Source organism: Salmo salar, chromosome 09 (genome assembly GCF_965601325.2).
Source record: "Salmo salar chromosome 09, fSalSal1, whole genome shotgun sequence".
Taxonomy (NCBI): Eukaryota; Metazoa; Chordata; class Actinopteri; order Salmoniformes; family Salmonidae; genus Salmo; species Salmo salar.
Genome location: NC_138299.1, coordinates 59,162,743 through 59,175,000, shown reverse-complemented (window position 1 = coordinate 59,175,000; position 12,258 = coordinate 59,162,743). Strand labels below are relative to the sequence as shown.

Sequence of the window (12,258 nt, the reverse complement as noted above, 5' to 3'; positions counted from 1 at the left end):
GACATGCCTCAATGATGCACTTAGCCAACCTTCTATGTTCTGTTTTGAGAAACGCATGTGACATCTTCGGTCGTTATATCGTTAAATCACTTGTAAGCTTAAGTTCCATCGCTATCAGGAAACCGGGCCCTGATCAGTAGTGTTGAATTCTAGCTTGAAATATACCAGAACTTATTGATTACATGTATAACGATATGTTGGGGTCAATGGAGAGTGGATAAAAAGTAGGTGAATGGAAAGTTACTGAGTGAGACAAGGGGAAAGGCAGAAAGTTTACATTCTGGGCCTTCCGAGTGGCGTAGTGATCTAAGGCACTGCATTGCAGTGCTAGCTGTGCCACGAGAGATCCTGGTTCGAGTCCAGGCTCTGTCGCAGCTGGCCGCTCCTGGGAGACCCATGAGGTGGCGCACAATTGGCCCAGTGTCGTCCGGGTTAAGGGAGGGTTTGGCCGGCAGGGATGTCCATGTCCCATCGCGCACTAGTAACTCCTGTGGAGGGCCGGGCGCAATGCACGCTGACACGGTCGCCAGGTGCTTCCTCCGACATATTGGTGCGGCTAGCTTCCGGGTTAAGCGGGCATTATGTCAAGAAGCAGTGCGGCTTGGTTGGGTTGTGTTTCGGATGACGCACGGCTTTTGACCTTCGCGTCTCCCGAGTTTGTACGGGAGTTGCAGTGATGGGACAAGACTAAGTACCAATTGGATACCATGAAATTGGGGAGAAAGAGGTAAAAAAAAAAAAAAAATGTTGGGAAATTGTACATTCTGTCAAAACATGTTATTGTTAAATCTCATGGCTGCTGAGAGAGGCAAAGGCAACAGTCTGGTTTCAGTCACTGATAAGGTAGGACAGCCGTGGATTAGGGAGGAGTGACGAATTCGTCCCGAGGTCAGGTCAGATGAAGTTTGAAGGAACAGTCCTATGACACACACATATACTTCCACGCCCAAAGGTTCTAGCAGGAGGCAGGGCCATGACTACACCAGTGAGAGGAACCAATTAAGTTCCTGACTAGCAACAGAGATGTATTGCCTGTCTAGATGTGCAAGGAGTTGACTCCTCCTAGTAAGAGGGTATAAATATATGTGCTTGTTTGTGTGTATATGTATATATATGTGCTGTTTGACCCAGTGGATGAATAAACTTGGTTTGAGCTTTTCCTAGTCATCCGTTTGAGTTTTTACTCCGTTTGTTGAGAACCTAACAAGAGGCCCTATGGAAATAATGGACCGAGTTGATATCAACAACAGCTCACCTTTGGGATCTTCCTTCAGCTGTTCTTTAATCAAATAAATGTTTATATAAAAACAGCACATTTCAGACATGGAATGCAACGCAATGTGCTTCACAGGAAAAAAATATCTGAAATATTTACTACACACCAAACAGATGTAAACAAAATGACAAAACCTGAACGACAAAAAATGAGAAGTGTCTTAATATTGGAAACTTTCTTAGCTAGAGGAAGAAGACAAAACTAGCTGTCAGCTAATGCGTAAGTAAGCTAAATAATACCTATAAACTGACCACACAGAGAAACAGACGATATGTTGATATGACCCTAACTTACCTATAGCTGTAGGTGCAGGTGACGGGGTTTCTGGAACGTCTGTTGTCACAATAACCACTTTGGATCTCTTCCTCTCAGTTTTCAGTTTGGACCTTTTCTGGTTCTGAGATTCAAGTAGTTCAGTCTCTGAGGTGGTGGAGAGGCCATCCTACAAACATGTTATTTCAAACTTAGGACAACACAAAGATCAGCAGAAACACCCTAGAAAGTGACTGTTTTAACGCTTGAAACCCAATTTTAAACCTATCAATACATTGGTCTGTAAATAACGTACTACACAGACCATGAACATTGAGGTAAGAAGCAGTATATGCTAGTTATTCCAGACCTGAAACGACATCTGTGTTGGTCCTTTAGGGAAGACCACAATGTTAGCTTTCTTTTTCTGTGTAAAAGTAGTCTGCTTCCGTTTCCCATCTGTTTTTCTGGGGCCTCCTCTCTTCTTCCCCAGGGAAGTGCTGCTGTCTGCCTGGGGGCTCAGCCTGGATGGTCCCTGTTCCAGGTCTGGAACAGAATAAGGGCCGGCCTCTGCAGGGTAAAGCTTAGCCAGCACGCGGGGGTTGAGGTGTGGTCCGCCACTATCGTGGGTAAAGGTGTACTTGACCAGGCGTTCCTCCAGGGTCAGGCAGGCAGCCTCCTTGGCCTGAGTGATGCCCACCACCCACTGGGCACGGACCTTACGAGGAACGGACGGAGTGGTACTCTGAGGACAGAGGACAGTAGAGCTCAGAATTACTAGTGGAAGACAGTTAATGTTAGGGCTGGACAAAATATGTAAATCATTTGAATTAATGTTCTAAACGCCTGTATGGTAAGAATCAAGTGTTCTACTTTGTTATCAAGCAAATACAGTGACATCAGAAAGAACTCAGACCCCTTGACTTTTCCCACATCTTGTTACAGCCTTATTCCAACATGGATTAAATACATGTTTTCCCGCAAAAACAGATTTTTTGAAATGTCAGCGAATTTATAAAAAATCAAAACAGGAGATACCTTATTTACATAAGTATTCAGACCCTTTGATATGTGACTCATTATTGAGCTCAGGTGCATCCTGTTTCCATTGATCATCCTTGAGATGTTTCTACAACTTGATTGGAGTCCACCTGTGCAAAACTCAATTGATGGGACATTTGGAAAGTCACAGTTGACGGTCCCACAGTTGACAGTGCATATCTGAGCAAAAACCAAGCCATGAGGTCGAAGGAATTGTCTGTAGAGCTCCAAGACAGGATTGTGACGAGGCACAGATCTGGGGAACGGTACCAAAAAAATTCTGCAGCATTGAAGGTCCCCAAGAACACAGTGGCCTCCATCATTCTTAAATGGAAGACGTTTTTAAACCACCAAGACTCTTCCTAGAGCTGGCTGCCTGGCCAAACTGAGCAATTGGGGAGAAGGGCCTTGGTCAGGGAGGTGACCAAGAACCCGATGGTCACTCTGACAGAGCTCCTGAGTTCCTCTGTGGAGATGGAAGAACCTTCCAGAAAGACAACTTCCTCTACCATAAAGGCCTGATTGGTGGAGTGCAGCATAGGGGCACTCCTCTGTAAAAGGAACATGACAGACGGCCAAAAGGCACCTGAAGGACTCTCAGACCACGAGAAACAAGAGTCTCTGTTCTGATGAAACCAAGATTCAACTCTTTGGCCTGAATGCCAAGCTTCACGTCTGGTAGAAACCTGGCACCATCCCTTCCGGCAGGGACTGGGAGACTAGTCAGGATCGAGGCAAAGACGAACAGCGCAAAGTACAGAGATCCTCGATGAAAACCTGCTCCAGAGCGTTCAGGACCTCAGACTGGGGCGAAGGTTCACCTTCCAATAGGAGGGCAACCCTAAGCACACAGCCAAGACAATACAGGAGTGGCTTTGGGACAAGTCTCTGAATGTCCTTAATTGGCCCAGCCAGAGACCGGACTTGAACCCGATCAAACATCTTTGGAGAGTTTTTTTTTATTTAACCTTTATTTAACTGGGCAAGTCAGTTAACCTGTTGAGGACAGACGTTCCACCTGCGGAACCCCTTTCCGCCTGCGGAACCCCTGGCCAACAGCATCACACGGCGCAAAATACAAAACCAACTAAAATACCACAATTCAATTTTCTCAAACAATCAACTATTTTACACCATTTTAAAGATAAGACTCTCGTTAACCTGTTGGGGGTAGGGGGCAGTATTTGCACGGCCGGATAAAAAACGTACCCGATTTAATCTGGTTATTACTACTGCCCAGAAACTAGAATATGCATATAATTATTGGCTTTGGATAGAAAACAACCTAAAGTTTCTAAAACTGTTTGAATGGTGTCTGTGAGTATAACAGAACTCATATGGCAGGCAAAAACCTGAGAAGATTCCTTACAGGAAGTGACCTGTCTGTCAAGTTCTTGTTCTTCTTGGCTCTCTTTAATGAAAACTGAGGATCTTTGCTGTAACGTGACACTTCCTACGGCTCCCATAGGCTCTCAGAAGGCGGGAAAAAGCTGAATGATGTAATTCCAGCCACTGGCTGAAAAATATTAGCGCCTTTGGTAAGTGCTCTATCAGAGGACAATGGGACGGAGGCGCGTGCACGAGTCGACCCCATGTTTTTATTTTCTCTCCCTTTGAACCTAAACACGCTTTCCCGGTCGGAATATTATCGCTTTTTTACGAGAAAAATTGAATAAAAATTTATTTTAAACAGCAGTTGACATGCTTCGAAGTACGGTAATGGAATATTTAGAAATGTTTTGTCACGAAATGCGTCGTGCGCGTCACCCTTCTTTACAATTCGGATAGTGTCTTGAACGCACGAACAAAACAGAGGATATTTGAACATAACTATGGATTATTTTGAACCAAACCAACATTTGTTATTGAAGTAGAAGTCCTGGGAGTGCATTCTGACGAAGAACAGCAAAGGTAATAACATTTTTCTTATAGTAAATCTGACTTTGGTGAGGGCTAAACTTGGTGGGTGTCTAAATAGCTAGCCCTGTGATGCCGGGCTATCTACTTAGAATATTGCAAAATGTGCTTTCACCGAAAAGCTATTTTAAAATCGAACATAGCGAGTGCATAGAGGAGTTCTGTATCTATAATTCTTTAAATAATTGTTATGTTTTTTGTGAACGTTTATCGTGAGTAATTTAGTAAATTCACCGGAAGTTTGCGGGGGGTATGCTAGTTCTGAACGTCACATGCTAATGTAAAAAGCTGTTTTTTGATATAAATATGAACTTGATTGAACAAAACATGCATGTATTGTATAACATAATGTCCTAGGGTTGTCATCTGATGAAGATCATCAAAGTTTAGTGCTGCATTTAGCTGTGGTTTGGGTTTATGTGACATTATATGCTAGCTTGAAAAATGGGTGTCTGATTATTTCTGGCTGGGTACTCTGCTGACATAATCTAATGTTTTGCTTTCGTTGTAAAGCCTTTTTGAAATCGGACAGTGTGGTTAGATTAACGAGAGTCTTGTCTTTAAAATGGTGTAAAATAGTCATATGTTTGAGAAATTGAAGTAATAGCATTTCTAAGGTATTTGAATAACGCTCCACGGGATTCAACTGGCTGTTGAGTAGGTGGGACGATTTCGTCCCGCCGACCCTAGAGAGGTTAATCTAACCACATTGTCCGATTTCAAAAAGGCTTTACAGCAAAAGCAAAACATTAGATTATGTTAGGAGAGTACATAGACAAATAATCACACAGCCATTTTGCAAGCAAGCATATATGTCACATAAACCCAAACCACAGCTAAATGCAGCACTAACCTTTGATGATCTTCATCAGATGACACTCCTAGGACATTATGTTATACAATACATGCATGTTTTGTTCAATCAAGTTCATATTTATATCAAAAAACAGCTTTTTACATTAGCATGTGATGTTCAGAACTAGCATACCCATCGAAAACTTCCGGTGAATTTACTAAATTACTCATGATAAACGTTGACAAAATACACAACAATTATTTTAAGAATTATAGATACAGAACTCCTTTATGCAATCGCTCTTTTCGGCGAAAGCACATTTTGCAATATTCTGAGTACATAGCTCGGCCATCACGGCTAGCTATTTTGACATCCGCCAACTTCGGGGTCACCTAAACTCAGAATTACTATTAGAAAAATGGGATTACCTTTGCTGTTCTTCGTCAGAATGCACTCCCAGGACTTCTACTTCAACAACAAAGGTTGTTTTGGTTCCAAATAATCCATAGTTATATCCAAATACCTCCGTTTTGTTCGTGCGTTCAGGTCACTATCCGAAGGGTGTGCGAGTACATTTCGTGACAAATTTTTTAAAATATTACATTACCGTACTTACAAGCATGTCAAACGCTGTTTAAAATCAATTTTTATGCAATTTTTCTCGTAAAATAGCAATAATATTCCAACCGGGCAACGTTGTATTCATTCAAAGGGAAAAATAAAAAAAATGGAGAAGTCTCGTGAATGCGCATCTCCAGTCTCACTGTCTCCAGGCTGACCACTCACAAACAGAGCTGCTGTACTTTGCCCAGAGACAGCAGACACCCCATTCCACTTTCTGGCGGCTTTAGAGAGCCAATGGAAGCCTTAGAAAGTGTCACGTTACAGCACAGATGCTGTAATGACGATAGAGATGCAACAGAAGGACAACAAATTGTCAGACAGGGCACTTCCTGTATGGAATCTTCTCAGGTTTTGGCCTGCCATATGAGTTATGTTATACTCACAGACACCATTCAAACAGTTTTAGAAACTTTAGAGTGTTTTCTATCCATATCTACTAATTATATGCATATTCTAGTTTCTGGGCAGGAGTCGTAACCAGATTAAATCGGGTATGTTTTTTATCCGTCCGTGAAAATACTGCCCCCATCCCAAAGAAGTTAACAACAAATTCTTATTTACAATGACAGCCTATGAACAGTGGGTTAACTGCTTTGTTCAGGGGCAGAACGACAAATTATTACCTTGTCAGCTCGGGGATTCGATCTCGCAACCTTTCGGTTACTGGCGCAATGCTCTAACCACTAGGCCACCTGAAAATAGCTGTGCAGCAATGCTCCCCATCCAACCTGACAGAGCTTGAGAGGATCTGCAGAGAAGAATGGGAGAAACTCCCCAAATACCTGTGAACCAAGCTTGTAGCGTTCTACTCAAGAAGACTCGAGGCTGTAATCGCTGCCAAAGATGCTTGAACAAAGTACTGAGTAAAGGGTCGGAATACTTAAGTAAATGTAATATTTCAGTGTTTCGTTTTTTATATTTTTAAAAACTTTTAAAAACCTGTTTTTGCTTTGTCATGTTACTGTACCACACGACATTATAACCATTACGTCACCGTACCACACGACCACTACGTCACCGTACCACACAACATTATAATTACTATGTCACCGTACCACATGACCACTACGTCGCTGTACCACATGACCACTACGTCGCTGTACCACATGACCACTACGTCGCTGTACCACATGACCACTACGTCGCTGTACCACATGACCACTACGTCACTGTACCACATGACCACTACGTCACTGTACCACATGACCACTACGTCACTGTACCACGTCACCCTTCTCCCCAATTGCTCAGTTTTGCCTGGGCAGCCAGCTCTAGGAAGTCTTGGTGGTTCCAAACTTCTTCCATTTAAGAATGTTTGAGGCCACTGTGTTCTTGGGGACCTTCAATGCTGAAAAAATGTTCTACCCTTCCCCAGAGCTGTCCCTCGACACAATCCTGTCTCAGAGCTCTACGTACAATTCCTTTGACCTCATTTATTTTTAAAAGTTTACCCCTTTTCTCGCCAATTTCGTGGTATCCAATTGGTAGTTCCAGTCTTGTCTCATCGCTGCCTCAACTCCCGTACGGACGAGAGGCGAAGGTCGAGAGCCGTGCGTCCTCCGAAACACAACCCAACCAAGCCGCACTGCTTCTTGACACATTGCCCACTTAACCCGGAAGCCAGCCGCACCAATGTGTCGGAGGAAACACCGTACACCTGGCAACCGTATCAGCGTGCACTGCGCCCGGCCCGCCACAGGAGTTGTTAGTGCGCGATGGGACAAGGACATCCCTGCCGGCCAAACCCTTCCCTAACCCGAACGACGACATTGGGCCAATTGTGCGCCGCACCATGGGTCTCCCGGTCACGGCCAGCTGCAACAGAGCCTGGACTCAAACCGAGAATCGATGCAGTGCCTTAGACCGCTGTGCCACTCGGGAGGCCTTCACGGCTTGGTTTTTGCTCGGACATGCACTGTCAACTGTGGGACCTTATATAGACAGGTGTGTGCCTTCCCAAATCATGTCCAATCAATTTAATTTAACACAGGTGGACTCCAAACAAGTTGTAGAAACATCAAGGATGATCAATGGAAAAAGGATGCACCTGAGCTCCATTTCGAGTCTCATAGCAAAGGGTCTGAATATTTATGTAAACAATATGTTTTTTTATATGAATTTGCAAAACTTCCTAAAAAAACCTGTTTTCGCTTTGTCATTATGGGGTATTGTGTGTAGATTGAAGAGTCATTTTTTTTAAAATCAATTTTAGAATAAGGCTGTAATGTATCAAAATGTGGAAAAAGGGAACGGGTCTGAATACTTCCCGAACGCCCTGTATATTCAGCCTGTTGGAACCATTGGTATAGACTCAGGTATAATTTCACAAGCTCTGAATTCATGATATTATTGCTGACTGTTTACATGGATTTGACCTTTAAATTGTACAACAAAGCTTATTTAGAGAAAACATAAAAAAAAATATATATCGCCCAACCCTAATTACTTATTTGGCAAAGTGGGCAAACTTAGGCAGGAAATGCCAACAACAAGCAGTGAGCCATCGTACTCATGCATTAAAAAAAAAAAAATTATAAAAGAAAAGCATTTCAAGTTTGAATTTTGTAAAGTTAGTGTGGGAGATGTGCAAACATTGTTATCGATCAATAATGACAAGCCTCCTGGCATTGACAACTTAGATGGAAAGCTACTGAGGATGGTAGCTGACTCTATAGCCACTCCTATCTGTCATATCTTTAATCTGAGCCTAGAGGAAAGTCTTTGTCCTCAGGCCTGGAGGGAAGACAAAGAAATCCGCTACCCAAGAGTGGTAAAGCGGCCTTTACTGGTTCTAACACCAGACCAATCAGCTTGCTTCCAACTCTTAGCAAACCGTTGGGAAAAAATTGTGTTTGACCAAATACAATGCTATTTCTCTGTAAACAAATGAACAACAGACTTTCAGCATGCTTATAGAGAAGGTCAGTCAATATGTACTGCACTGACACAAATGACTGATGATTGGTTGAAAGAAATTGATAATAAGAAGATTGTGGGAGCTGAACTGTTAGATTTCAGTGCAGCCTTTGATATTATTGACCATAACCTGTTGTTGAGAACTTGTGTGTTATGGCTTTTCAACCTCTGCCATATCGTGGATTCAGAGCTCTTTATCTAATAGAACTCAAAGGGTTTTCTTTAATGGGAGCTTCTCTAATGTCAAACATGTACAGTGTGGTGCACCGCAGAGCAGCTCTCTAGGCCCTCTACTCTTTTCTATTTTTACCAATGACCTGCCACTAAACAAAGCATGTGTGTCCATGTATGCTGATGATTCAACCATATACACATCAGCAACAACAGCTAATGAAGTCACTGGAACTCTAAACAAAGAGTTGCAGTCTGTTTTGGAATGGGTGGCCAGTAATAAACTGGTCCTGAACATCTAAAACGAAGACATTGTATTTCGTACAAATCATTCCCTAAATTCTAGACCTCAGCTGAATCTGGTAATGAATGGTGTGGCTGTTGAACAAGTTCACTAAATTACTTGGCGTTACCTTAGATTGTAAACTCATGGTCAAAACCTATAGATTCAACGGTAGTAAAGATGGGGAGAGGTCTGTCCATAATAAAGTGATACTGTGCTTTTTTGACACCACACTCCAAAGTTCTGCAGTCTCTAGTTTTAACTGATCTTGATTATTGTCCAGTCGTGAGGTCCAGTGCTGCAAGGAAAGACCTAGTTAAGTTGCAGCTGGCCCAGAACAGAGAAGCACATTTTACTCTTCATTGTAATCAGAAGGCTAATATTAATACTGTGTATGCCAGTCTCTCTTGGCTAAGAGTTGAGGAAATACTGACCTCGTCACTTCTTGTTTTTATAAGAAACAATGTGTTGGAAATTCCAAATTGTTTGCATATTCAACTTACACACAGCACTGACCCCACCAGACATGCCACCAGGGGTCTTTTCACAGTCCCCAGGTCCAGAACTAATTCAAGGAAACGTGCAGCATTATACAGAGCAATAAGTGCATGGAACTGCCATCCATCTTATATAGCGCAGGTGAGCGGCACACCTGGTTTCAAAAGACAAATGAAGAAACACCCCCACCACACAACGCCTCTGCCCCATGTGACATGTATGTGTGTATGAACTGACATGTATGTGTGTATGAACTGACATGTGGAACTGATAGATACACACACACACTACATGTTCATGTTTTTAAATGTACATTGTAAAGTCTTTTGTCTGTAATGTATTTTTCGTCATGTGTCAGACCCCAGTAAGACTAGCCGTCCCCATTGGCGTTGACTAACGGAGACCCCAGTAAGACTAGCCGTCCCCATTGGCGTTGACTAACGGAGACCCCAGTAAGACTAGCCGTCCCCATTGGCGTTGACTAATGGGGGATCCTAATAAAGCACATCAAACCTTCCTGTGGACGACCCGGGAAGCAGGTTGCTTGTTGCCATGGCAGAGCTCGATATATTGCTCCTCCCCTCTGAACGACACCATGTTCTTCTCACAGATGTAGCCTCTCCCCAGGGTGTCTCCAAAATACTGGACGTGGTACATGATTCCAGCTGTCCGGCTGTTCATTGCTAAGGAAAAAAATGGAGCAAAACCATATTACAACCTGGGAACAGAAAGATCAGTGTGTGTCTGTAGTACAACGCTGCATTGTGTTTGTGTAGTACTGTGTACCTTTGTGTACATTTGTGTAGTACTGTGTACCTTTGTGTTTGCGGTGTGTGTTGAGTTCTGGATCAGTGGACACCATGCAGGGCCACCAGGGATAACCTGACACCTTGGTCCACACCACATCACCCACTGAGAACACTGCATGGACAGGGATAGACTTCTCCTCCAGGCTCTCCTCCTCCTCCTCCAGGCTCTCCTCCTCCTCCTCCAGGCTCTCCTCCTCCACCAGAGTACTGGCCTGCTGGATCTGAGAGAAACCACAGCACCCGGTCAGAAACCAAATCAACACTGAGTATCAGGAGGACTCTCAGAAACAAGGACTCACAAGGAGTGTAACATTTACATTTTAGTCATTTAGCAGATGCTCTTATCCAAAGCAACTTACAGTAGTGAATGCATTCATTTCAGTTCATTTCATACATTTTTTTTCCCCTTCTTTTTTTTGATCTACTCTACTTTTCATCTTGATATAGCAACAAGAAGACATGACTCTATCATCCAAAGTGTTTGTTAAGGCAGATAAAGAACCAGTTCATGTTCTCCTTTATGGTGTACTACAGAATAACATTGTATTGAACTAGAGAAGTAGAGCCCCCCACCTGTTGTGGTGCAGCAGTGCCCTCTTCTGGCTGACTGGCAGCAGACACCTCCACAGGAACTGGGTTAGAGGTAGAGCTGTGTTTGACTGTAATGGGTCTTCTCTTTCTCCTCCCCTCCTTGCTGGCTAGAGCCACGAGGCCCTCAGTATCCGTGGGCAGGTTGGGCCCCTCTCCACAGCACGGCTCGAAGCGCGGCGGCTTCCCCTCGGACACCATCTTGGTGATCTTCAGTTTAATCTCGGGGGAGGTGGCCTTCCTCTGGGGGCTGGGGTGGGAGGCGGGGGCCTCAGCACCCTTCAGGGTGGGGGGCTCGGGGGGGCACAGCTTGGGCAGCTTGTCCTGGTCGCCGTTCAGCATGAGGGACGTCAGGTCCTTTAGCCTCTCAAGCCTGTGGTTGTTATGGTTATGACCATGGGCAGCCATGTTGTTTAGAACACTGTCCTGGAGCGTCACGGCCAGCTGGGAAGCAGCCTTGTCCATCAGCAGGGCCGGGTCCGCCCCCAGGTCCCCCCCACCCCGACCATTCCTCCCCCCCAGGGGCTCAGACGGCTGCTTCATGCCTACTGGGTTCAGGACCTCTGGCATCGAGGGCAGAGACCTCCCCTTACTGGTACTGTCCATCCCAGAGCGTCCCTTACTGTCCAGCCCATCCAACTCCAGCCTCACTCAGCTACAGCACAGAGAGAGGAGAGAAATATTGAATTACTCCTTATGGTCCAAAGCCCAAGAACCTTAAATAAAAACTTCCACTTTAGTCAGTTTCAATCTGTCTAATTATTAAATTAAACTGAATGTTGTCTAGTTAATAAAATAAATACATCTACTCTTCGTAATGGAAATACATACAGGTGTGTGCGCCTGAGTCTATACCAATGGTTCCAACCAGTGTACTGCTTGAGGAATTCTCAGGTGTGCTGCAAAACTTTTCCTAATCGTGACCATTTTTTTGAAACCTCACTTATAAACATGTAATGTTGACTTGGCAGCACTAGTGTTGGTCAGATAATACATGAAATGGTTCCATCTGGACAGTTGTTTCCAGTCCAGTGTGCTCAGGCTGCTGTTACATTTGTATCACCTGAGGGGCGCGCATCACTAGCAA

The 12,258-nt window shown here is 44.0% G+C and overlaps 1 protein-coding gene across 3 annotated transcripts in view; it reads right to left on the bottom strand.

The window, feature by feature from the left end:
• nsd2 (nuclear receptor binding SET domain protein 2) overlaps positions 1–12,258 on the bottom strand; it is a 66,566-nt gene that overhangs the window by 50,803 nt on the left and 3,505 nt on the right. For all 3 annotated transcript variants that reach the window (XM_045723823.2, XM_045723822.2, XM_082955833.1), the window contains 5 exons: positions 11,157–11,826; positions 10,591–10,804; positions 10,288–10,457; positions 1,899–2,273; positions 1,571–1,718 (listed from right to left, as the gene is read on the bottom strand). In XM_045723823.2, the coding sequence (XP_045579779.2) occupies positions 1,571–1,718; positions 1,899–2,273; positions 10,288–10,457; positions 10,591–10,804; positions 11,157–11,777 (1,528 nt within the window). In that variant the 5' untranslated portion in view covers positions 11,778–11,826. The remainder of the gene's footprint in view (positions 1–1,570; positions 1,719–1,898; positions 2,274–10,287; positions 10,458–10,590; positions 10,805–11,156; positions 11,827–12,258) is intronic.